This window comes from Anomaloglossus baeobatrachus, chromosome 2 (genome assembly GCF_048569485.1).
Source record: "Anomaloglossus baeobatrachus isolate aAnoBae1 chromosome 2, aAnoBae1.hap1, whole genome shotgun sequence".
In the NCBI taxonomy this organism is placed as follows: domain Eukaryota; kingdom Metazoa; phylum Chordata; class Amphibia; order Anura; family Aromobatidae; genus Anomaloglossus; species Anomaloglossus baeobatrachus.
This window is the reverse complement of record NC_134354.1, coordinates 490,120,169-490,146,822: the sequence shown is the minus strand read 5'-3', so window position 1 is coordinate 490,146,822 and position 26,654 is coordinate 490,120,169. Positions and strand designations below refer to the sequence as shown.

The window sequence follows — 26,654 nt, the reverse complement described above, 5'->3', positions numbered from 1 at the left end:
AGCTACGGCCACCAAGGAGCAATTTATCCTTTCCTTCTTAACTCAATCATTAAGCATGATGCCTGGTCTGACGGCTCGGCTCTTTAGCAATGAGAGAACTCCTTCTGATGGTGCTTCCGCTGTGCTAGTGACCCTGCAGGTCATCTGTCTGTACCAACAGCTGCCGGCCTAAGAAGAGGACGCTCTCCTCCTTTTCTTCTTCTTACTGGAATTACGCTCTGTAGCTGAGGGGGCTCACACTTCACTTCAGTCTCCTTGCTCTTTCTCTTCTGTTTTCTCTCTCTCTATGCCAGATACCTCCACACCATCCAACTCCACTCTGCTACATCTGACCCTGCAGGTCCTTTCTCTTCTTGATACAACTCCCTATCTGCCTTGTACCAGGAACTTCACTTCACTATATTCTCCTGTGCTATGGAACGGTCCTTCCCCCTATTAACTCCTGCAATTCTTCCACTCCCTCTATATTCCCTTACACTGAGGGACCAGGGACCTAGTGACACCTGGTGGTGACCGACCAAATTACACAGGGGAAACACATAACTATCACATTTCACTGAAATACACTAATTTGTCATAACATCTTCAATTATTCTATAAGATTCTTCAGGAGCGGCAGGGCACTGAACACCCTCTTACACCTCACCGCCTGCCGTACCGAAACATGTGGTCAGTGTGCCCACCGGGACCTTGGCCTTGGAGGATACATCTCACCAGGAGAGCCTAACATAAGATTTCAGAAATCTCATGTACACACCTGTTTTTTTTCTGACTGATTATGATAACTGCAGCATTTTTTAAATCTGCAGCATGTCAATTTTTTCATTGTTTTTTCAACATTTTTTTCACCCATAGAATGCAACAAGAAAGTGCAAAAATGCTGCAAAAAAAGGAACCTTGCATTTTTTATATATTTTTGCTGACTAACTTTACTAAATACGTGCATCAAATGACTGCATCAAAAAACAATAAACGCACAAAAAAAAAGCAAAAACTGCTTTTTGTAAGAAGCTTCTTTACTGCCAAGAGAACAGATTTTGCCTGCAGCAAACAAAAACACTGAAATAAATAGATTAGTAATACAATTTTTGAAAGGCCCCATGACAATAATCTATAATATGTTTGCGAGCATGCCAGTATGGGTGCCCATACCCGTTGGATAGCTTTTTTTTGGTTGATAATTATTTTTCCTGAATCCTCCTGCACATATGCACACTCAGGCAAGTTTCACATATGCACTAGAGTCTCAAAGTATGCTGCTGTTATTTTTGAGAAAGATATGGACACCCCATAGTAAATCTAATAGACCACATTGTAAGTTAGAGGGGTCTGTCTGATGCCGAATACTGAGCAGAGGATGAGCAAAAAATGGAATTCAGAACACTGGTGTGAACCGAGTTGGGTTTAAATTCATATGCACAATCTTTTTTTCCCCTCCAATATATGTTGGGGTGAGGAGGGTGGAATGGAAGGCCCTATACATAGATTAATCTAATGTGTATTGAGCCTTTTGAATTTAACTTCCCTGCAGCTTTACAACAGAAGAAAGTAATAATAAAAAGTTCCGATTGAAATCAATTAGCCATCTATATAATGCTGGAAGGAACAGGTCTTTCAGGGAAAAACAAATTAATAACCAAAAAAAATAAAAATCCTGAAGAATATAAACCCCACTATTGTCTCAACATTCCCTAACACGGTATATGAAAATGGGCTTTCCTAATTACTTCCAATACTCCTTATATCTGAACTTATGCTGTGTGTTTCATCACATGCTAAATTTTCTTGGTGATCTTGACATAAAGTGTATATTGAGTCATGTGTATCCAAGTATCAAAGTATCACACCCAAAAAAATACTGTGTACAGTCAGTCAACCTCTCGGTGCCATTCACCTACCTGTGCAATAGAAGTGGGCTCACCCTGCAGTTGATCTTCCTGTATCAAATGTTGCTCAAGATCACATTGCTGAGCTGGTACTGAGGCCTACAACAATTTTAAAAAATGACAATCAGTGCCTCCATATATCAACCCATAGTAAGAACCCCTCAAATGAGGGAAAGTCAATTAACCACAAGTTTCAGAACCGCATAATATTTTAAAAAAAAAAATTGAATTTCAAATTTTAAATTGGGTCATTTTTGACTGAACTGAACAGCAGAGTTAAGATGAAGGCATAAATAAGCATCAAAGCTCTTATGCTAGAAAAGTGTCAAAAGATCTTTGAAAAGGCGCAAAAATTGTGCAATTTTTTTGTCTTTACTTTTGCCGTTTTCTTTACTTATGCCATTTTGAACCAGCTCTGCTGAAATGGGCAGAGCTGGTGATGACTTGAGGGCGAAACGGTGCACAGCCATGCCACTTGCCAAATTAATCAAATGTGCCAACATGTTGTACACCAGAAATGCCACTCCAGCCTTTGACTGAAGGAGCACTCCACTCAGAAGAGTTTATTAAGTGGCACGCGCCTTGTACTTCAGCAAGACTTGTGTCCAATAATTTTTTTATAATATCAATGTTTATGTCTATGTTGGTTTAAAAAAAGAAATCAGAAGGTTCCATCATTGTCACATTATGTGACGAGAAAAAGTAAAAAGCTCAAAAATTCCAACTCAGAAGATCATTACTTTCTGCCATTAGTTTAAAGTCTGTATAAGAATTATAGTTCTGCCTGACAAGTGCTGATCTATTGTGTTAATAACATGGGATAACATTTATCAATTATGAAATAAAAATAAAGCCATAGAATAAAGTTGATCATATTGAAATAATTGGTGGCGCACCACAGCCGAACAATTTGGAAACCTACTAAGCAGTATTAATTTTTCTGGCACACAATCTCTTAAAACCTTATTTATAAAGGAAAAAGCTCAAAACAAAACAGATGCATTTACATTATTGTGTAACACAGAACATTACATTAAAATTAACCATTACAGATTTGTACCTGAACTGCAGTGGGCTGACTCATCCTTGGAAGTGGAACGTCATGCTGAATACTAAAAACCCTTTCAAATGACTTAACGCCTGAGGTCTGATTTGAAGGTGTAGCTGTGAAAATAATACTTTAAGCATTAGAAAATCTTTTTATACAAGGATACCTGTACACGTACCAAAAAAATTGATAAAAAAAATGACCTATTTGTGATTCTCTAGATGACACTGTTCTCTATGTCTCTATCTTGTTCTGACACTCCATAGTCTTACATTGTAAAAACCACTTCCAGGTCACCCAAAAAGCCTGAAGAGCTGTGTCATCACTGAGAAGAGGAGTGGAACAGTGCTACATACTGGAGAAATCGTTGATAGGTTTTAAGTAAAGTAAATTAATACATTGCATGAAGTGCAACTTTGTGCTGTCTGATGATCACAGTATATGTTATAGTTAAATATATCTGTACTTTAGTTAAGCTCCTGGTTCGCAGTAGGAAAAAAAAAGCAATCTTTGAATATACATGTAGGTAAATAGCTTCTTTGCATAATTGTTTTTTCAAAAATACTTTATATCCATATATAAATAAGTTACCTACATTGTTATATTTCTTATGTGTCACCCAAAAATGTTTCTTAACAAGAAGTAAACCTCCCCCTCTCTACAGATACGGGCATAGTCACAAGCAAAACGTAACAATATTTAGAATTTTTTACTTTCAGTCTCCATATATCGCCATCCACTACAGCTTTAAGTGTGAGACAACCTTAATTTTATAGACAATCATTTTGACTATCTCATACATAAATTTGACTCGTAACTAGAGTTGAGCGCGGTTCGCGGTTCGAGGTTCTCCAGTTCTAGGCTCGAGTGATTTTGGGGCCTGTTCTAGATCGAACTAGAACTCGAGCTTTTTGCAAAAGCTCGATAGTTCTAGATACGTTCGAGAACGGTTCTAGCAGCAAAAAAACAGCTAATTCCTAGCTGGCTTTCCGCTGTAATAGTGTAAGTCACTCTGTGACTCACACTATTATGACATTTCAGTGTATAGTGTGCGGGAACAGCGCCTTCAGATCACTGCTGTATGGATAATGGCGATCGCCATTTTTTTTTTTTTTTTTTCTTGTCTTCCTTCCCTAAGCGCGCGCGTGTAGTGGGGAGGGCCAGCATGTCAGCCAATCCCAGACACACACACAGCTAAGTGGACTTTTAGCCAGAGAAGCAACGGCATGTGTGATAGGATGTCCATGTCACATGTCCCTGCATTATAAAACCGGACATTTTCCTCCAGGACGCCATTATCTGCCTTCTGCGTCCTTGGTGTCAGACATCACTGGCGCAAGCAGCTCCGTCCTTTGTCCTATCGCCGATACTGCTGTATGCGCTCCATACACAGCGCTGGACAGCTTAGGGATAGCACTTTCTATCAGTCCTTTTAAGGGCTCGTACCAGCAGGGTCAGAGCCATAGGTGACAGGTCCTGAAAACAGAGACAGCGTCTGTGTAGCTAAGGTCAGGGATTTCCTCGCTGCATTTCCCCATTAGGAGGGAATAGAAAGGCAGGCTTCCTTTCCTCTACCCAGAGCCCCACAATCCTGGCACTGTACCCTCCTGTCCTCTGCACACTCCAACTCATTATAACTAAGCCATTATACTAGCAAACACTAAGTGTACCTAGTGTCATCCTAAACGTGGCTGTTGGACTTCTGTATTGTCCCAGTAGTGCAAAGATATTTGCAGCACCTCTGCCTGCATTGCACACTCAAACTGATAGTTACTAAGCCATTATACTAGCAAACACTGAGTGTACCTAGTGTCATCCTAAACGTGGCTGTTGGACTTCTGTATAGTCCCAGTAGTGCACAGATATTTGCAGCACGTCTGCCTGCATTGCACACTCAAACTGATAGTTACTAAGCCATTATACTAGCAAATACTGAGTGTACCTAGTGGCATCCTAAACGTGGCTGTTGGACTTCTGTATAGTCCCAGTAGTGCACAGATATTTGCAGCACGTCTGCCTGCATTGCACACTCAAACTGATAGTTACTAAGCCATTATACTAGCAAATACTGAGTGTACCTAGTGGCATCCTAAACGTGGCTGTTGGACTTCTGTATAGTCCCAGTAGTGCACAGATATTTGCAGCACGTCTGCCTGCATTGCACACTCAAACTGATAGTTACTAAGCCATTATACTAGCAATTTATGCTGCCAGTTTAAGGGCCGTAGTTGCATTGTCAGGGATATTTATTCTTTATTATTCTGCTGTTAATAAAGCTAGACCACCGCTGCAATCTACACCACCTCTCAATTTTTACTACCACATTTTCAGTGCACAATCTTGTCGCAATCAACATGAGTGGCAAAATGACAGATGCTGGTGGAAAGGGGAAGAGGCGTGGTGGAAAAGGAAAAAAAGGGTTTGTCCGTGGGGAAGGTGGCAAAGCTCCATTATCATCTGCTGAAGATAGACCATCTACCAGCAAAAGTAAGATGTCTACTACTTACCGTGGACAATCCGATGTGCTCCCTTTTTTACGGACATGAACAACAGGAACAAAGGTAGATGATGGCCAAAAAAGGAAAATGCTTGAATGGATCTCAAGTGGTCCAACAAGTGCCCTCTCAGCCACTTCAAGTACCGCATCCAAAAAACACCAGTCCTCTGAGTTGTCATCCCAATCAAACTTGCTTTCTCCCAGCTCTGAAGTCTCCATCAGCCCTGCACAGTATGGTGGAACTGAGATGGCTGAGTCTGCAGAGCTGTTCATTCACACTATAGCCTGGGAATCAGAGGTCTGCTCCCAAGCTACAGTGAGTACAGAACAGGAAATGGTCTGCAGTGATGTCCAGAACCTTTGTGACTCTGATTCAGGCTGTGAGGACCAAGTTTCTGAGCATAATGTTGACCCTTTGTCACAAACTGTAACACCTGTGGTTATGGGTTATAGACAATGAGGAACATACTGATGAAGATGAGACGCAGATACCCGATTGGGATGACAACTTAAATATTCGGTCAGGGCAAGAAGAGGCTCGGTCTGAGGGGGAGGGGAGTGCAAACACAACAATTGATGATGAAGTTCTAGATCCCACCTACTGTCAACCCACAGTCAGGCACTCGAGGAGGTCAACAGAGGTGGTGGAGGAGGATGCAACTGATGACGAAGTTACCTTGCGCCTTCCTGGACAGAGTCGGAGTACTGGTAGCACGTCTACAACTGCATCCTCAGCCAGCACTCTGCCTCTGAGCACTAGTCGGGGTGGATCAACAGGTCGCATGCCCTCTAAGCCTTGCCTAGCCTGGTCCTTTTTTGACATAGCAAAAGATCGCCCAAATTATGTGATCTGTAAAATTTGTCATGGTTCTCTTAGTAGAGGTCAAAACCTCAGCAGTTTGACAACTTCTTCCATGAATCGTCACATGAATAAATATCATATGTCCCGGTGGGAAGCTCACCGTGCTGCAATGCGGCCTAGCGGAGCGAACCATCCACCGCCTGCCCCTTCCAGTGCATCCGCGTGCTCTTCATCTTCTAGGACTGTGGGGACAGCTGTCACACCTGTTTTTCCACGCACAACTTCCACCACTGTAACCGCAACAAGCACTTTGCTTGGTAGGTCGTCAGTTGGTTTGGAAGGGGAAACAAGTGAGTGTGTACAGCTCTCTCAGACATCGATAGCACCAACGTTGGATGAAGGCAACATCATGTCTCCGCCTGCACTTTCCTCACAAACCTGCATTTTTCCAGGGACACCCTACTCAACACCTTCTACACACAGCAGCCAGATCTCTGTCCCTCAGATGTGGTCAAATAAAAGGCCATTTCCTGCGACCCATGACAAAGCTAAGAGGTTGACTCTATCCCTCTGTAAGCTCTTGGCTACCGAAATGCTGCCTTTCCGCCTAGTGGACACACAGGATTTTAGAGACCTTATGTCTGTCGCTGTGCCCCAGTACCAGATGCCTAGTCGCCACTACTTCTCTAAGAAAGGTGTGCCCGCGCTACACCAGCATGTCACACAAAACGTCACCGCTTCCTTGAGAAACTCTGTGTGTGAACGGGTGCATTTCACCACCGATACTTGGGCCAGTAAGCATGGACAGGGACGTTACATGTCGCTGACTGGGCACTGGGTAACTATGGTAATAGATGGTGAAGGGTCTGCTGCACAAGTCTTGCCGTCCCCACGACTTGTGTGTCAATCCTCTGTCTGTCCAAGTTCCGCCACTGCTTCTGCCTCCTCCACCTCATCTGGGTCCTCCACCTCTGCCCCAAGCCTGCCTGGTCAGGCCACCAGCGTTCTCACTGCGCAGAAGGAATCACGCACCCCTCATTACTATGCTGGCAGCAGAGCGCAACGGCATCAGGCGGTCTTTAGCTTGACATGTCTTGTGAATAAGAGTCACACAGCTGAGGAGTTGTGGTCAGCTCTGCGGTCCGAATTTAATAAATGGTTGTCTCCACTCAACCTGCAGCCTGGTAAGGCCGTGTGCGACAATGCTGCAAACCTGGGTGCGGCCCTTCGCCTGGGCAAGGTGACACACGTACCTTGTATGGCTCACGTGTTGAACCTTGTCGTCCAGCAATTTTTAACACACTATCCCGGCCTAGATGGCCTTCTGACCAGGGCACGAAAACTGTCTGCTCACTTCCGCCGTTCAAGCGCCGCAGCTGAGCGACTTGCATCGCTCCAGAAGTCTTTCGGCCTGCCGGTTCATCGCCTGAAATGCAATGTGCCGACACGCTGGAATTCGACTCTCCACATGTTACAGCGACTGTGGCAGCACCGCCGAGCCCTTTTGCAATACGTCATGACGTATAGCCAGGGCCAACGAGATGCAGAGGTGGGGCAGATCACCCTGATGGAGTGGTCTCAGATCAAGGACCTATGCACCCTTCTGCACAGTTTCGACATGGCGACGAATATGTTTAGCGCTGACAATGTCATTATCAGCATGACAATTCCAGTCATTTACATGCTGGAGCACACACTAAACACTATTCGGAGTCAGGGGGTGGGACAACAGGAAGGGGAGGAACTACAGGAGGATTCATATGCGCAAGGGACAACAACATCACCAAGGTCCAGACGTTCATCATCACCAACGCAGCAGGCATGGGACCATGGGGGACAGGGATCAACAAGGGCGCATAGTAGCAGGCTAAATGTTGAGGAAGGTGCAGGAGAACATGAAGAAATGGAGGACGAACTGTCCATGGACATGGAAGACTCAGCAGATGAGGGAGACCTTGGTCAAATTTCTGTTGAAAGAGGTTGGGGGGAGATGTCAGAGGAAGAAAGAACGGTTAGCACCTCTATGCCACAAACACAGCGTGGACTTGGTCCGCATGGCTGCGCAAGACACATGAGTGCCTTCTTGTTGCACTACCTCCAACATGACCCTCGTATTGTCAAAATTAGAAGTGATGATGACTACTGGCTTGCCACACTATTAGATCCCCGGTACAAGTCCAAATTTTGTGACATAATTCCAGCCATAGAAAGGGACGCACGTATGCAGGAGTATCAGCAGAAGCTGTTACTCGATCTTAGCTCGGCTTTTCCACCAAACAACCGTGCAGGTGCAGGGAGTGATTCTCCCAGTTGTAACTTAACAAACATGGGACGGTCTCGTCATCTTCAACAGTCTACCCGTACCAGTAGGACCGTATCTGGTGCTGGTAACAGCAATTTTATGGAATCTTTTCATAATTTTTTTAGACCCTCCTTTGCAAGACCACCAGAGACAACAAGTCTGACACATAGTCAACGGCTGGAGAGGATGATACAGGAGTATCTCCAAATGAACATCGATGCCATGACTTTGCAAATGGAGCCTTGCTCCTTTTGGGCTTCAAATCTAGAAAAATGGCCAGAGCTCTCCAGTTACGCCTTGGAGATTTTGTCGTGTCCAGCTGCCAGTGTTGTCTCTGAACGTGTCTTCAGTGCTGCTGGGTGTGTGCTGACAGATAAGTGCACGCGTCTGTCCAGTGACAATGTGGACAGACTGACGTTCATCAAAATGAACAAGTCATGGATCCAGAAGGAATTTACTACCCCTGTGTCATCCTGGGGAGAGTAAATGCTTGTGGATTTGGAATGTGCTTGATGCAAATCAAAACATCCTGTTTGCAACTAGGGCACAAGTGCTGCCACTGATAAGGTGTCTGTGTGGGGCCCAATTTTTGGAAAAAAAGGGAGACTCCGCTTGGAGTAACCCTTGCTTGCTGTGTTTTTTAAAAATGATCCAAGATGAACAGAGCTGGGATCAGGAAAGACTTTGCTACCAACCCCGGTGTCATCCTGGGGACGGTTAAGAATAGCGTATTTTTGAATGTGCTTGATGCAAATCTAGCTGTGAAGTGTACAACTAGGGCACAAGTGCTGCCACTGAATGGGTGGGTGTGTGTGGGGCCCAATTTTTGGAAAAAAAGGGAGACTCCGCTTGGAGTAACCCTTGCTTGCTGTGTTTTTTAAAAATGATCCAAGATGAACAGAGCTGGGATCAGGAAAGACTTTGCTACCAACCCCGGTGTCATCCTGGGGACGGTTAAGAATAGCGTATTTTTGAATGTGCTTGATGCAAATCAAAACATCCTGTTTGCAACTAGGGCACAAGTGCTGCCACTGATAAGGTGTCTGTGTGGGGCCCAATTTTTGGAAAAAAAGGGAGACTCCGCTTGGAGTAACCCTTGCTTGCTGTGTTTTTTAAAAATGATCCAAAATGAACAGAGCTGGGATCAGGAAAGACTTTGCTACCAACCCCGGTGTCATCCTGGGGACGGTTAAGAATAGCGTATTTTTGAATGTGCTTGATGCAAATCAAAACATCCTGTTTGCAACTAGGGCACAAGTGCTGCCACTGATAAGGTGTCTGTGTGGGGCCCAATTTTTGGAAAAAAAGGGAGACTCCGCTTGGAGTAACCCTTGCTTGCTGTGTTTTTTAAAAATGATCCAAGATGAACAGAGCTGGGATCAGGAAAGACTTTGCTACCAACCCCGGTGTCATCCTGGGGACGGTTAAGAATAGCGTATTTTTGAATGTGCTAGCTGTGAAGTGTACAACTAGGGCACAAGTGATGCCACTGAATGGGTGGGTGTGTGGCCCAATTTTTGGAAAAAAGGGAGACTCCGCTTGGAGTCACCTTGCGGTGTTTTACATGATTTTAGAAGGGCGTGCCATGCCTATATCTGTGTGTCCTCCTCTTTTTCCTTGTCCAGCTCTTTTGTTTTCGCATGAGTATATGTCCTTGTCACTTTCCCATGTGTTTGTGTTGTGTTGTGAGTTGTTTCTCACCTTTTGGACACCTTTGAGGTTGTTTTCTAGGTGTTTTTATGTGTTTGTGATTGCTTGCCATTGTTTCCTATGCAGTTCGAGTTCGGTTCGTCGAACGTTCGATGAGCCGAACTCGAACGGGACGTCCGTTCGGCGAACCGACCTCGAGCCGAACCGCGACCGGTTCGCTCATCTCTACTCGTAACTCTTTAGCATATGATTAGTTAGGCAGATTCTTGTAATGTTATTGCATTGTTACTGTATTGTTCCAAAAAAAATTCTACATTTTAATTTTCATTATTTTGTTAGTATTTTGTAAATCCACCCTTTGCTTTGAACTCGTGGACATTCTCTCGATCAGATTCAAGCATGTCTCCAATCTGATCCCATGTCACAAATCTGATCCCATGTCTCTTCTATGTTCTCTTCCAATGTTTATGCATACTGTTTGACTCATTTGGGTATGTATATAGCTACGGTATCTCTACCCACAAGTATTTGATTGGGTTGATGTTTGGGGACTGTGTGCGCTAATCTACTACCTCTACTTCATTGTCATTGAACCATTTCTTTGCCCATCTTGACATACGCTATAGGTCATTTTACTGCTGGAACAGTGTCGTTCTTTTCAAACCAATAGGACATGAGTGTACAAAGTAATTACTCTTATAGCATACTCACATATAGCTCAACATTGAGACCACCATCGACCCTGGTCAAGTATCCAACATTTTTGGCTGTGAAACAACGCCATATCATCAGGCTTCTGCCACTGAACTTGACAGTTCCATCAATTTCTCCATTCTTTAGATCAGAGGTCTAAAACACGCAGCCTTCGCATGCGGCCCCTCAGGCTCCTCCCTGCGGCCCACAGATTCATGGACACCACGACAATCGTGGCCAGTGCCAGGGGCCACAGTATTCAGGCCTTTATTTAATTTGAATGAGCTGCTGGCGAGGCGCACTGCGCGCAGACTCTCTACGGAACCATATCTAAGCCGCCAATCACAGGCCAGCAGTTGATGTTGTAATATGACGTCAAGCGCTGGACTCCGGCTAGCGCCTGCTATTGGATTAGGGGCGGGGATGCAAAGAGCTCAGCGCTGCACCAGCAGTTCATTCAAATGAAGTAAAACGCTGACTACTGCGGGCATTGGCCGCTATCATCACAGGGTCTAGGTGCCTGCAGGCTGCAAGAAGAAGATGAAAAAGGACACCGAGGGAATGGAGGACAAGGTGAGAAGAATCTTTTTTTATGTATAAAAGAGGAACGGCATATAAGGGAAAATTATTACAGGATGGGACATTACTATAACTTGGGGACAAGGATGGGCATAATAGTACAGGATGGGACATTACTACAAGGGGACCAGGATGGGCACAATACTACAAGATAGGCACATTACTACAGTATGTCATTACAAAGATGACTAGGAAGGGCACAAAACTACAGGATGTTACATTACTACAAGGAGACCAGGATGGGCACAATACTACAGGATGGAGACAAAGATGGACACAATACCACAGGATGGGGACAAGGATGGGAACATTCTTACAGGGGACAATGGGGACCAAGGTAGGCCACATTACTACAGTATGCGGACAAAGATTGGACACATTACTACAGGATAGGGACACTACTACAAGATGAGGACTCCATGGGAAAATCACTACAAGATGTTGACCAAAATTACTATATGGTGACAATTGTGAAACAATATTAATTACAAAAAGGGGATAAAATGTAAAAAAAAAATAAAATTCTAAATAAAGCATGGATTTTTAATACCATTAAAAATGCTTTTTTATATATATTAACTAAAATAAAACAAAAAAGTGCATGTTATCCATAATGATTCAAGCTATAAAACCGTACAATAACCCATACAATGAATTCCATTTAAATTAAATAATAAAAATATATAGTATTACTAAAAATGTCACTTTGTCTTGCAAAGAATGCGGCCCCCCCCAAATAATTTTTTATCTATGTGCAGCCCATATACCCAGTCAAGTTTGAGACCCCTACCTTAGACCCTTTTTCTTCCAGAACCTATTTGCACCCATCAGAACCTAGTCTTTTGACTTTTGTCTCACAACTCCAAATCACCTGTTTCCAATCTTCTACTGTCCACTTTTCGTGCTTCTTTGCAAAGTTGAGCCGATGCTACTTGTGATGAAAGACTTCTCTTCTTCACTTTTTTTGGACCACCAGTCTAGACTTGTGCAACGTGCATTGTATGATGATTGCATGGACGTCTGTAATCTCACTATTACAAAGCAGACAAGCCACACGACAGCTGTTTTTATCGTGCCAGAACTAATAGACCGTGTGATGAGCCGACTTGTTAACTTCGATATTTTGCCTGGGTGTTCACCTCTTGGCTTTTGAATGGATGGACAGATTTCATTTTGTATTTTTCCAACTTTCATGGCATTCACATGATACAATTTTGCAATTATCTTGAACGAGAGACCACTATTGATGAGCTGGATGTGACTCGCCCACCCCAGGGCCTTAGGTGACTCGGTGTCGGGCCGAACTAGTCCGGGGTAGTCAGCGGTGGCAGGGCCCGATTCCGTGACCCTGGTGGAGTCAATTAATGTTGCGGTATTGGGGGAGATGATAGTGTTAAAGTTTATATAAGATTCGTGATGCCACCTGTGGTAAATTGCAGCTTTTTAGGGCCGCAGCTGCTGGAAGGGATATATATATATATATATATATATATATATATATATATATATATATATATATATAGCAGCTGAGATGTTGCTTGCTCTCCACAGGTAGAGCGGGTACCCCGGGGCAACCTTTGGTGCTTGGTAAAGTCTATGGTGTTTGTGGATGCAGTGCAGGATAAAGCAGACGACACAGGGCTTGCAGTTCAGATGGTTTTACTCACTGTTTTTGTTTTTGGTGCTGCAGCAAACCGGTTGACCACAGTATGCTGGGATCCACTGTCAGGTGCCTCCGCTGATCCTGGGTAGTTCAGAGGTCAATACCGGTGCACCCCTCATGTGTCTCTTTCCTGACTGACTTCTTAGCCTTGACTCTATTAGTTGAACTTGGCTCGGCCTCCACCACAGGGCCTGTACAAAGGGAGCTAACCGTAGTTGTATCTTGCTCCCTTCACTGGGGATCTGTGATGGGTTGTGGCCCTGGGCGCTTGCAACCACCCTCGGCCTTCGGTGTTACTTTTTGAGGAATTGTCTTTCTTCCCTCTGTCTGGGGACCGTCCCCGAATGCAGCCAGATCCCTCCACCCGATCTTCCTGTGGAACAGGCCATGAGCCAATATGCCCTTCCGTGGCCCTGGAATCCTTTCTTTCTTTCTTTAGGTGTCACCTGGGCCTAACTAGACCCCAGGATCTCCACCAGGAACTTCTTTCTGTCTCTTTCTCTTCACTCTCCTGAGATAACTACCTCCCTCTCCTTCTCCCTCTCACACTCTAGACTTGACTGACCTTGAACTTCCTGGTTGTCTTGTCTACTCACACTTTCTGACTCCTCCCACACACCCACTGACTAGGCCCCACCCACACTATTGGGACTGGAAATGGGACTTATGGCCCCATGAATACATCTATGGGGGTTGCTGCCACTATCCCTGACCCAGTGTATGCCTACCAATTGGTGTGTGCAAGTTTAGTCCGTGGACCGGCATATGACCTCATTCTTACCCAGGATGGGACATCACACCTCTGGCTGAGGTGCAATATCTCTGTGGCGACGGAAGCCTCAGGGGCGCCACAGATGATGTTGTTTTACTTTTTTCCTGAGAAATCTTCTTCATGGCTGCTTCTCAATTCGAACCAGTGACTTTCACTTAGGAATCATCCTAATAACACACTGAGCTATTAGGGAATGTGACAGGTTGTAAATTGTGGTATACAGTAATAAAAAGAATATTACACCACCAGGAGTAAAACAGTAACAATGTAGTCACATGACAAGAATCTGCAAAGCTAATCATATGCTAACCAGTTGCAAGTAAAATTTAAGTATAAGTTACTCAAGAATTCTATAAAATGAAGGTAGCGTCACACTCAAAGATGTAGTGGAAGGTGAGATATGGAGCCTGGAAGTCAAAAGTCCAAAACATTATTACCCTTTTGCTCGTAACTGTAGTAACACACTGACATTACAGTACATACTGTACATATATACTCAGTATAAGGGGAAAAAATCAGGAGAGGGCTTCATTAAGATTCCCTACTGTCCCTTTGTTTGTGGCATTAAAGCCAAATGCCACTAATGCTTATTGTTAAGAAAATTGGTTCCAGGTTTTTTTTTTATTAAGAACTACAGAACCCACTTTAGTTAGTTCTCAATTACCCAGCCATCACTGGGTTTCCACTGACAAAAGATCTTCAACTTTGATTCTCCCTTTGATTTCACAGTGCAATCATCTACTATTGTACATGGCACAAAAAGCTTAAACTTCAATATTGAATATCACTTCTCCAAATTTGGTTGTTTAACACACTAGTAAATTGCCTATGGAAACTTAAAGAGAACCAACCAGCAGGATTTTCATATATAAAGCCAGTGCTATACTGGCACTATGATGCTGAATCTAAGCATATTTTTTGTTCTGAAATTGAATCTTTTGTTTCAGAAATATGTGCCAGTAAAGTTACAGCAGTGTACTGTTATTTGATTGATAGGTGCTACAAAATAGGTGGGTCAAGTTTTGCTGTCTATTCCCGCCCTTGTCTGCTGCCTGGCCTTGGTAGATGTGCACTGTATGGGCTGCATTTCAAAAAATGACTCATACTTGGAAGGAGTACATATAGTGTAGTACATATTTCTGAAATAAAACCGCCAATCTCAGAACAGAAGGTATGCTTACATTCAGCATCCTAGCGCAAGTATAGCACCGGCTTTACTTTATGTATGAAAATTCTGCTGCTTTGTTCTCCTTAAACCACATAGCACAGTATTGTATGTATTATAGTGGTCATCTTATCTTATGGATCATCTGCTGTGGTCTCAGATCCCTTCTTTACTTACATGCAGGTTCTGCAGTTTGAGAAGATATAAGTGAGCTCCTTGAGGAAACAGAAGGGGAACAACTGTGGCTGAGGTGTGAGGCACTACCGTCAAGCATGTTAAAATGCTTCTCACTGTCCACACTTAGGTCTTTGTCCTAAATGTTTGTTGAAAAAAGAAAAAATACATAATGCACTGGTCAAACCTTCCACACGGAATAAAGGCTATACTTTTGTCATCTATTTACTACATCTTACTGGAGTACATGGGTAAATAGATATGAAAAGAGCGAACAATATACAATGGACATAAAGAACACTAGTTATCCGAGCCAGACACCTCAGCATTTCAGAGCGGAGACATTCCCTCCATGAGCTTTTGGTGAGTTTTTGATGTTGTTGAATTTCTGTACCTATTAGGTAAATTAGGTTACTTGCATTTTTTCATTGCATTTTATTTATATGCATTTTTATTGTTGTGTTTTTGACTGTTTTTTATTTCTTTTTGCTGTGTAATGTTTTATCTAAAGCTGCTTTGTTTTTTATACTTCCTGATATTTAGTTTTGATAAAACTTTATTAATACAGCCATATGTAACCACTTACATGCATTTAAAGAGTGATTCCATAGCAGAAAAACAATAAAAATGTGGCGCCACTGAGGCTTCAGTCGCCACAGGGTACTGCGCCTCACTTAAGGTGCAGCATTCATTCTGGGTAAGAAGGAGGTTGATTGCCAGTGTGATCACATTTCATCCATACATACAGTTTAGTAGCCAACCACCGGGGCTGGGCTAGGGTAGATGTTGGAAGTGGCCGTCATGGGAACGGGACTTTTCACTCACTAGTTAGCACCTGGAAGGTGGAGCTACACAAAGGGGGAAAGAAGGAGCAACATTCACAGATAGGCAGCTAGGACAGGCAAGGAGTCACGTCGGGACCTCAGTCCAGGCAACATTACACCGCTGTGGAAGGGAGCTAACCAGGGCGCCCGCGGCTTGGAGCTGAAAGGTCAGCCCAGGTCCTCTAAATCTGGGGTGGAGGAACTCTGGGGGAAAGGCTCATCCTTCACTACACCGGCGGTGACCTCCGAATTATCTGAGGATGGAAACCGGCACTTCACGGGTGACGATATTATAATGAGTAAAGAACTTGATTTGCAGTTCCTGGTGTCGTCCCCATCATTGCCAGCGCTGTTGCCCCGCGCTCTGGCGCCATCGGCTACTACTCCTACCCTCATCGTCCCTGGGGAATAGCTCTGCCTGTGGAGAGCTGCAACATCCGAGCTGCGTCACCATCCGCCCCAGAAAAGAGAGACCTTCTGCAGCAGCGGCTCCTCTCATAGCCGCATGCCACAGGTGGCATCATGAGACAACTACTCCCATCGTCCCCAACCCCTCCATCTTTTTTATTGACACAGACACGGTCACGGAATTGGGCCAGGCCACCGTGACAAGCCTAAGCATCAACGGCGTGGTGACGAGTAGTGAACCCAGGGACCCCGTGGGCACGTCAAAAACACAGGAGTAATTCTATAAGAAAAATCTGTACAGAAAACCCCCAAAAGACACTGACATGTTGCGGATTTGAAACCCGCACCGCAAGTCAGTTTACACTGAGTAAAGACACACGGTGGGCCAGAGATTTCTAGAACTCCCATCCACTTTGCTGTAATGGTACGACACTGCAACTTTAGCTCAGAGAAAAACCGCAGCTTGAAAAACTCACTGAAAACTCATCTTGGCAACTAAAGCTGTGTGCCCACGGGGAGTTTTTCTCTCATGTATTTTTCCTGTGTAAGCCCACGTGCACACGTTGACTGTTTGGCAAGGTTTTTTTTACGTCAGTATTTGAAAGCCAAAACCAAGAGTGGGTGATAAATACAGAAGTGGTGAAGTGTTTCTATTTTACTTTTCCTCTGATTGTTCCACTCCTGGTTTTGGCTACAAGTAATGAGGTAAAAACTCACCAAATACTTATGTGAACGTGGCCTTAGAAATGTAGCATCTCTCTTACTCAGTATAATCTGACCTGCAGTGCATGTTTAAACCCACAGCAAGTCAATTTCTTGCATTAGATGTGGATATACAACGCATTTGCATTTTTAGTGCATTTCTGCTTTGGAAACGCACCAAAACCACATGAAATGTGCACATGAATATTTCAATAAAGTTTTATTAAATCCAAACACCATGAAGTATAAAAAACAAAGAAGCTTTATTTAAAACACTAGAAGGTGGCCCAATTCTACGCATCGGGTATTCTAGAATTTACGTATTGTGTAGTTAATGTATGATTTTTGTTATATATATTGTGAGGTAGCAGCGTTGCTTGGGCAAAAACGTGAGGCAGTGAGGGAGCAGCGTGTTCACACCAACAGTCTATTTATTGTTGCAGCATAAATAGATCCAATTTCCCACTGTCAAGTCTCTTCCGGATCACAGCCGGTGCATATAGACAAATTCTTTGCATCAAAATGTCTTGTTACCTTAGGACCCCGTTAACCGCAGGGATCTGTGTAAGGTTCTCCTAGGCTCACACTCTTGGCCTGTGTTCACTCCACACAGAGCCAGCCCAGCTCACACGGCATGTGTTAGCTTCACCAAGCCTGGCTCTCAACTGAGACACACCCTGCTGTGCTCTGCATGATTTTAAATGAAAATGCCGGACATGAGGATTGCTACAAAACCTGGACTGGGAGGAGGGATCTGTCTCCCTGTTACCCTTTGTGCTATACTCCCAGTAATAGCTATAGCAAACTCAGAGGGTTTCCAGACACATTCTGGGGGACACATAGCGGTCTTCAAATATTACCCCTGTCACTGCCTCACATATCCCCCCCCTCAGTTCAAACGGGCAGGGTTGAACTTTTGCCAACATACAGGGACCTCTGGACAGGGCATCCGCATTACCCTGCAACCTACCAGCCCGGTGTTCCACAGAAAAGTGAAAGTTCTGCAAGGAGAGAAACCACCTGGTGACTCTAGCATTTCTCTCCTTAGCATTCCTCATCCAGACCAAAGGGGAGTGGTCCGTCACCAGGCGAAAGTGTCGCCCCAGCAGGTAGTAGCGTAGGGATTCCAGAGCCCATTTTATGGCCAGGCACTCCTTCTCCACTATGCTATAGTTCTTCTCTGCCGGGGTGAGTTTTCTACTCAAATAGGTGACCGGGTGCTCTTCTCCATCTACCTCCTGGGACAGAACCGCACCCAGACCCACCTCAGAGGCATCTGCCTGTACTATAAACTCCTTTTGAAAGTCAGGGTTGACAAGGACAGGCTGACCACATAGGACAACCTTTAGCGCCTGAAAGGCTTCCTCTGCTTGTGTATTCCAGTGGACCATAACCGACTTCTTCCCCTTTAAGAGATCGGTCAAAGGCGCCGACCTTCCAGCAAAATTGGGTATGAATCGTCGGTAATACCCCATTATACCCAGAAAGGCTCTTACCTGTTTTGTGGTAAGGGGACGAGGCCAGTTTTGAATGGCTTCGATTTTGTTTACTTGTGGCTTGATAACCCCTTGGCCTATCACATACCCCAAGTAACGGGCTTCTTTGAGACCCATAGCACATTTGCTTGGATTCGCCGTCAGACCAGCAGCTCTGAGCGAATCCACTACCGCTTGTACCTGAGATAAGTGGGTGCTCCAGTCACTGCTATAGATGATGATCCAAATATGCGGAGGCATATGGTTGATGGGGTTCTAACACTATGTCCATTAATCTCTGAAACGTGGCCGGAGCCCCATGTAAACCAAATGGCAAGACGACATAGTGATAGAGCCCCCCTGGCGTGACAAAAGCGGTCTTTTCTTTTGCCGCCTCTGTCAGCGGCACCTGCCAGTAACCTTTAGTGAGATCGAGAGTCGTGAAGTACTGGGCCCGTCCCAGTCTCTCTATCAGCTCGTCGACCCTGGGCATGGGATACATATCAAACTTCGATACCTCATTTAACTTTCGGAAGTCATTACAGAATCTTAAAGAACCGTCTGGTTTCGGGATCAGCACAATGGAACTGGCCCATTCTCTCGTGGATTTTTCAATAACCCCTAGTTGGAGCATCTTTTTTACCTCCTCCGCAATGGCTTGCCTACGAGCCTCTGGTACCCGGTATGGCCTCAGGCGTACCCTTACTTGAGGCTCGGTGATAATATCATGGTGGATTACGTTGTTCGGCCGGGTAGGCTTGAGAACACATCCATATTCCGCTGCACTAATCTCCGAGACTCCCGTCTCTGCTGTTTTGAGAGAGAATCCCCTATCCTTACTCCCAATTCATCATCAGGGGACTCCTCCTTTGTTGTTGTCAAGGCACCTGAAAAGGTTAGGTCCAACGTTACGTCAGCCACCATACATTCCCTGTCTTTCCACGCCTTCAGCAGGTTTACATGGTAGATTTGCTCTGGTTTTCTTCTACCTGGCTGATACACCTTATAGTTTACTTCCCCCACTTTCTCCCGGATCTCATAGGGACCTTGCCATTTGGCTAAGAACTTACTTTCTGCAGTAGGTATTAGGACTAAGACACGATCTCCTGGTTTAAAAGACCTGATGGAGGCCTTTCTATTATACTGAGTACTTTGGGCTGCCTGAGCATCCAGCAAATGCTCTTTAACAATGGGCATTATTGCCGTGATACGATCCTGCATACCCATAACGTATACTGTGCTTTTGTGAGGGGCGGGCTCCTGTTCCCAAGTTTCCTTAACTATATCCAGCAGTCCCCGCGGATGTCTGCCATACAGTAACTCAAATGGCGAGAACCCGGTGGAAGATTGTGGGACCTCGCGGATAGCGAACATTAAATAGGGCAATAACATGTCCCAATCTTTCCCCTCTTTGGAGACCACCTTTTTCAACATAGCCTTTAGAGTTTTATTAAAACGTTCCACTAGACCATCAGTCTGGGGATGGTACACTGACGTGCGTAGCTGCTTGATCTGGAGGAGTTTGCACAGTTCCTTTGTAATTTTAGACATAAAGGGAGTGCCCTGATCGGTCAGGATTTCTTTGGGTAACCCCACGCGACAGAACATAGCAAACAACTCCCGAGCAATAAGCCTCGCCGAGGTGTGACGTAGTGGAATGGCCTCCGGATAACGTGTCGCGTAATCCATCACTACCAGGATGTGCTGGTGACCACGGGCTGATTTTACAATGGGTCCGATCAGATCCATAGCAATCCGCTCAAAAGGCACCTCTATAATGGGTAAAGGTATCAGAGGACTACGGAAACGGTGCGTTGGTGCGGTCAACTGACAAACTGGGCAGGACTCACAGAACCTCTTAATTTCTGCGCCGACCCCTGGCCAGTAAAACCGCTGAAACATGCGTTCCCGCGTTTTCTCTTCACCTAGGTGCCCACTCATCAGGTGGTTATGAGCCAATTCCAAGGTCTGACGGCGGTACGGCTGAGGGACCACCAACTGTTCCACTATTTCCCCCCGGATTGTATCAACCCGATAGAGCAACTCTCGCTTTAGAGCCATGTAGGGAGTTTCCAGCCTGGCACCAGGCCGCTGGGGTACCCCATCAATTACCTGTACATTTCCACGTCCTGGAGCCAATGTGGGGTCCCGGAGCTGTGCTGTTCCGAAATTATCTGGAGACACGTTCAACTCCGGGATTGCCTCGGGTGGCTCAACCTCTCCTGCCATTACCTCTAGGGGGAACCTGGCAGGGTTACACTCTGTCCCTATACTGGTGACCCCTACGGCAGGTATCCCTGAGTCGGGATCGTCCGGCTCAGGGCCTGGTTCAATCATACACCTCGGAGGGCTAGGTCGCCTCCCACATAATGTCCAGAACAGGGGCAAGTCTCTTCCCAAAATAACAGCATATGGAAGTCTTTTCATCACCCCCACTTCATGTTGAACCTCTCCACACGAGGTAGCAATGGTGACCCTTTCCATAGGGTATTCACGTAGGTCTCCATGAATACAAAGTACCCCTACTTTATGTCCCGTAGGGTTTTCCCCGGAGACCAAGGAGGCATGTACAAGAGTCACTAAACTTCCTGAGTCCAACAAAGCCTCTGCTGTATAGCCATTAACACGTACTTTGCAGAGATGGGGCTCCTCCCCCATAGTAACAGTGCTTACGGTACAAACAGTATGTGCATACATTGATACCCGGCGAGCGTACCGGCAGTCCATGGGTTCTGATGTGAGTGGGCACTGTGCCATCACATGCCCGAGCTGATGGCACCGCCAGCACATAACAGCAGAGGTGTCCCTGTTTCGGGTGTCTGACTTTGGGGAACCGGGACTCCTGCTGACCTTAGTCTGGGGTTTACTCTCTGCCAGGGCTGAAGACGGGGCAGCACCCGAGGAGGGACGGGAGTCTTTTACCAACTGTGAAGGGGGCGTAACTCTACGGAGTGCCCGCCGTGAAGCAGAGTCCCGGACCAACTCCTGGGTAGCTGTGTAGCGTTCCACCAAATTCACTAGCTGGTCTAGGGTACCGGGGTCGCCCTGTCCCACCCACCGTTGAATGGGGGCTGGCAAAGTCCGCACAAACCGTTCAATCACCACCCGCTCAATCATCTGTCCGGGGTTCAAGGACTCCGGCTGCAGCCATTTTTTTACAAGGTCCAGTAAGACATGGGCCTGTGAGCGTGCAGGTTTTCCCTCCTCAAAGGACCACTGATTCACTCGTTGGGCCCGGAGATAAGTGTTAACCCCCATTCGTGCAAGGATCTCACCTTTCAGTGTGCCATAGTCCTTGGCATCCTCCGTGCTGAGATCCAGGTAGGCTTTTTGGGTTTCACCTACCAAGAACGGGGCCACGACATCAGTCCAACGGTCGATAGACAATTTCTCTCGCTCAGCGGTCCTCTCAAACACGGAGAGAAAGGCTTCTGGGTCATCCTCTGCACTCATCCTCGTAAGTGCTGCCCTTACTCTGTCCTGGGCCGCAGGAAGGACTGGATGACCTGGAGTTACCACTGAGAGCGCTTCTCGCAGAGCAGAAAGCTGCTTAGCCAACAAGCTGTTTGTCTCCTGTTGCTGAATGAACGCCCGCTGGAGCTGGACATTGGTTTGTTGCTGCTGAGCATTAGCCTGGGCCAGCTGCTTTACAAGATCCTCCATAGTGGCTGCAACGCCTGTAAGCTTCGTGGACCCGCCGATCCACCGCAGACAGTCAGTAAAAAAAATAAAATTCCTTTTTTTTTTTTTTTCCGGGTAAGTACCTCTTAGGCCATTGCCCTTAGCAACCAGGCTGCCATGCCCGCATTCTCCACCATAATGTGAGGTAGCAGCGTTGCTTGGGCAAAAACGTGAGGCAGTGAGGCAGCAGCGTGTTCACACCAACAGTCTATTTATTGTTGCAGCATAAATAGATCCAATTTCCCACTGTCAAAGTCTCTTCCGGATCACAGCCGGTGCATATAGACAAATTCTTTGCATCAAAATGTCTTGTTACCTTAGGACCCCGTTAACCGCAGGGATCTGTGTAAGGTTCTCCTAGGCTCACACTCTTGGCCTGTGTTCACTCCACACAGAGCCAGCCCAGCTCACACGGCATGTGTTAGCTTCACCAAGCCTGGCTCTCAACTGAGACACACCCTGCTGTGCCCTGCATGATTTTAAATGAAAATGCCGGACATGAGGATTGCTACAAAACCTGGACTGGGAGGAGGGATCTGTCTCCCTGTTACCCTTTGTGCTATACTCCCAGTAATAGCTATAGCAAACTCAGAGGGTTTCCAGACACATTCTGGGGGACACATAGCGGTCTTCAAATATTACCCCTGTCACTGCCTCACAATATATATATATATAGATGTTGTTGTGTGTAGTTACCAAGTGTTTGTGTAGGGCGCTGTACATGTTCTGGGTGTTGTCTGGGTGTGGCGGGGGGTGAGAGCGGTGTTGTTTGTGTGTTGCGTGTGTTGCGTTGTTTGTGGAGCGCTGTGTGTCTGTAGCGTTGTGTGTGTGTGTTGCGCGGTTTGTGTGGGTGTGGTGTGTTTTGAGGGGAGGTATGTTTTGTGCAATGTGTGTGTTGTGCGGTATGTGCGTATATTTATGTATGCCACGGTGTTTGTGTGTTGGGTGTTGTGTGTGTGCAGCGTTGTCTGTGTGTGTGGGTGTCTGTGTAGGGCGGTGTTTGTGGTTCCCAGTGTGTGTGTGGTGTGTTGTGTGTGTGTGTGTGTTGGGGGGAGGTGTGCACCTCCCATCATGCTCCATCCCCCATGCTGCGCACCCCCCATCGTGCTCCATCCGCCATGCTGCGCACTCCCAAACGTGCTCCATCCGCCATGCTGTGCACTCCCAAACGTGCTCCATTCGCCATGCTGCGCACTCCCAAACGTGCTCCATCCGCCATGCTGCGCACTCCCAAACGTGGTCCATCCGCCATGCTGCGCACTCCCAAACGTGCTCCATCCGCCATGCTGCGCACTCCCAAACGTGCTCCATCCGCCATGCTGCGCACTCCCAAACATGCTCCATCCGCCATGCTGCGCACTCCCAAACGTGGTCCATCCGCCATGCTGCGCAGTCCCAAACGTGCTCCATCCGCCATGCTGCGCACTCCCAAACGTGCTCCATCCCCCATGCTGCGCACCCCCATCGTGCTCCATCCCCCATGCTGCACCAGCATCAGCCTCTCTACCCGCAGCATCAGCCTCTCTCCTCCCAGCATCAGCCTCTCTCCTCCCAGCATCAGCCTCTCTCCTCCCAGCATCAGCCTCTCTCCTCCCAGCATCAGCCTCTCTGTCCCCAGCATCAGCCTCTATCCTCCCAGCCTCAGCCTCCCCCAGCATCAGCCTCCCTCCTCCCAGCCTCCCCCAGCATCAGCCTCTCTCCTCTCAGCCTCCCCCTCCCAGCCTCCCTCAGCATCAGCCTCCCCCAGCATCAGCCTCTCTCCTTCCAGCCTCCCCCAGCATCAGCCTCCCCCAGCATCAGCCTCTCTCCTCCCAGCCTCCCTCCTTCCAGCCTTCCCCAGGATCAGCCTCTCTTCTCCCAGCCTCCCTCTTCCCAGCCTTCCCCAGCATCAGCCTCCACCTCCTAGCCTCCCTCAGCATCAGCCTCCCCCAGCATCAGCCTCTCTCCTTCCAGCCTCCCCCAGCATCAGCCTCCCCCAGCATCAGCCTCTCTCCTTCCAGCATCAGCCTCCCCCAGCATCAGCCTCTCTCCTTCCAGCCTCCCCCAGCATCAGCCTCCCCCAGCATCAGCCTCTGCCTCCCAGCCTCCCCAGCATCAACCTCCGCCTCCCAGCCTCCCCCAGCATCAGCCTCTCTCCTACCAGCCTCCCCCAGCATCAGCCTCTCTCCTCCCAGCCTCCTCCAGCATCAGCCTCTCTCCTCCCAGCCTTCCCTAGCATCAGCCTCCCCCTCCCAGCCTCCCCCAGCATCAGCCTCTCTCCTTCCAGCCTCCCCCAGCATCAGCCTCCCCCAGCATCAGCCTCTCTCATCCCAGCCACCCCCAGCATCAGCCTCCCCCAGCATCAGCCTCTCTCCTCCCAGCCTCCCCCAGCATCAGCCTCCCCCAGCATCAGCCTACACCCTCCCAGCCTCCCCCAACATCAGCCTCCCCCAGCATCATCCTCTCTCATCCCAGCCACCCCCAGCATCAGCCTCCCCCAGCATCAGCCTCTTTCCTCCCAGCCTCCCCCAGCATCAGCCTCCCCCAGCATCAGCCTACACCCTCCCAGCCTCCCCCAATATCAGCCTCCCCCAGCATCAGCCTCCCCCTCCCAGCCTTCCCCAGGATCAGCCTCTCTCCTCCCAGCCTCCTCCAGCACGCCGAGCTCCTCTGCCGACACTCACAGATCCGATCGCATACACTCACACCCACCCGATCGCATACTCACACACACCCGATCGCATACACTCACACACACCCGATCGCATACACTCACACACACCCGATCGCATACACTCACACACACCCGATCGCATACACTCACACACACCCGATCGCATACACTCACACACACCCGATCGCATACACTCACACACATCCGATCGCATACACTCACACACACCCGATCGCATACACTCACACACATCCGATCGCATACACTCACACACATCTGATCGCATACACTCACACACACACTGCGCTCACACTCACAACATCCGGAGATACCACATGCTTCTGGCCATGTGATCCTCCGGCAGGTCCTGGAAGCTCACAGCACAGTATCGCCGCCGAGAAGCAAGCGATATCTCCGGATGCTGTGAGTGTGTGGATGCGATCTAATGTGTGTGTGAGGTGTGTGTGAGAGTGAGTGTGATCTGATGTGTGTGTGTGTGTGTGTGTCTGTTGTTATGTGTGTGCGTGTGGATTTTCCGCCGCTGCAGGACCTTGATGCGCTGGTAACTATGCTACCATGGTTACCAGCGCATCCCGTCCCCCACTTGCACGGGAGCCCACACCAGCATATGGCGGCAAACCCCAGCAATGCGAGGGTTTGTGTCGGCTGGGTTGGCGGCGTATGCTGGTGTGGGCTCCCGGGGGTACAGTACTCACCTGGGAGTCGTGTCTCCGTGTCAGTTCAGGGGATGCGTGCGGGGGGCGGGGCCAGAGCAAGCGTGCATTGCGTGAGGGGGGCGGGGCGTGGCCGAGTTGCCAATACGTGCAGGGTGCCGGGGCGAGAGGCCAATCCGTGTGGGGGCGGAGCCTGTGCGAGCGGCCGGCCAATCCGTGTGGGGGGGAGCCAGGGCGAGCGACCAATCCGTGCGGGGGGCGGGGCCATGGCGAGGCCAGCGGCCAATCCGCTTTGTGTCACCGTAAGGACACAATTTTGGAGCAAGACAGACAGACAGACAGACAGACAGAATAAGGTAATTATATATATAGATGACTTGCAAAGAGAGAAAAATTGTAATATCAAAAAAGTAAAAAAAACAAATGTAAAAAAGACGCACTCAAAAACGCAGTGAAAGCAATGTGAGTAACCTAATTTACCTAATAGGTGCAGAAAAAAAGCAACATCAAAAACTCAGGAAAAGCTGATTGTGGGTATGTAGCCTTAGCCTAACACATGACTGCAATAATGTAGCAGGTATCTGACTAAAGGCCCCATTACATGCAATGACATCGCTAACGAGATGTCGTTGGGGTCACGGAATTCGTGACGCACATCCAGCCTCGTTAGCGACGTAGTTGCGTGTGACACGTACGAGCGATGTAAAATACTCACCAAATCGTTGATTGTTGACACGTCGTCCATTTCCCAAATGTCGTTGCTCGTGCAGGACGCAGGTTGTTCATCGTTCCTGAGGCAGCATACATCGCTACGTGTGACACCCCAGGAACGACGAACAACACCTTACCTGCGTCCTACCGGCAACAAGGTGGGCATAACTTTTCTGCGCGCGGCTCTCCGCCCCTCCACTTCTATTGACTGCCTGCCGTGTGATGTCGCTGTGACGCCACACGAACCGCCCCCTTAGAAAAGAGGCAGTTCGCCGGTTACAGCGACGTTGCTAGG

The 26,654-nt window shown here is 47.3% G+C and overlaps 1 protein-coding gene across 4 annotated transcripts in view; it reads right to left on the bottom strand.

Annotated features, from left to right (window-relative positions):
- The window catches only part of NPAS2 (neuronal PAS domain protein 2), a 253,292-nt gene that overhangs the window by 51,634 nt on the left and 175,004 nt on the right, over nt 1-26,654 (bottom strand). For all 4 annotated transcript variants that reach the window (XM_075336458.1, XM_075336460.1, XM_075336459.1 and 1 more), the window contains exons 13-15: nt 15,235-15,370; nt 2,947-3,050; nt 1,899-1,985 (exon numbers count right to left, since the gene is read on the bottom strand). In XM_075336458.1, the coding sequence (XP_075192573.1) occupies nt 1,899-1,985; nt 2,947-3,050; nt 15,235-15,370 (327 nt within the window). The remainder of the gene's footprint in view (nt 1-1,898; nt 1,986-2,946; nt 3,051-15,234; nt 15,371-26,654) is intronic.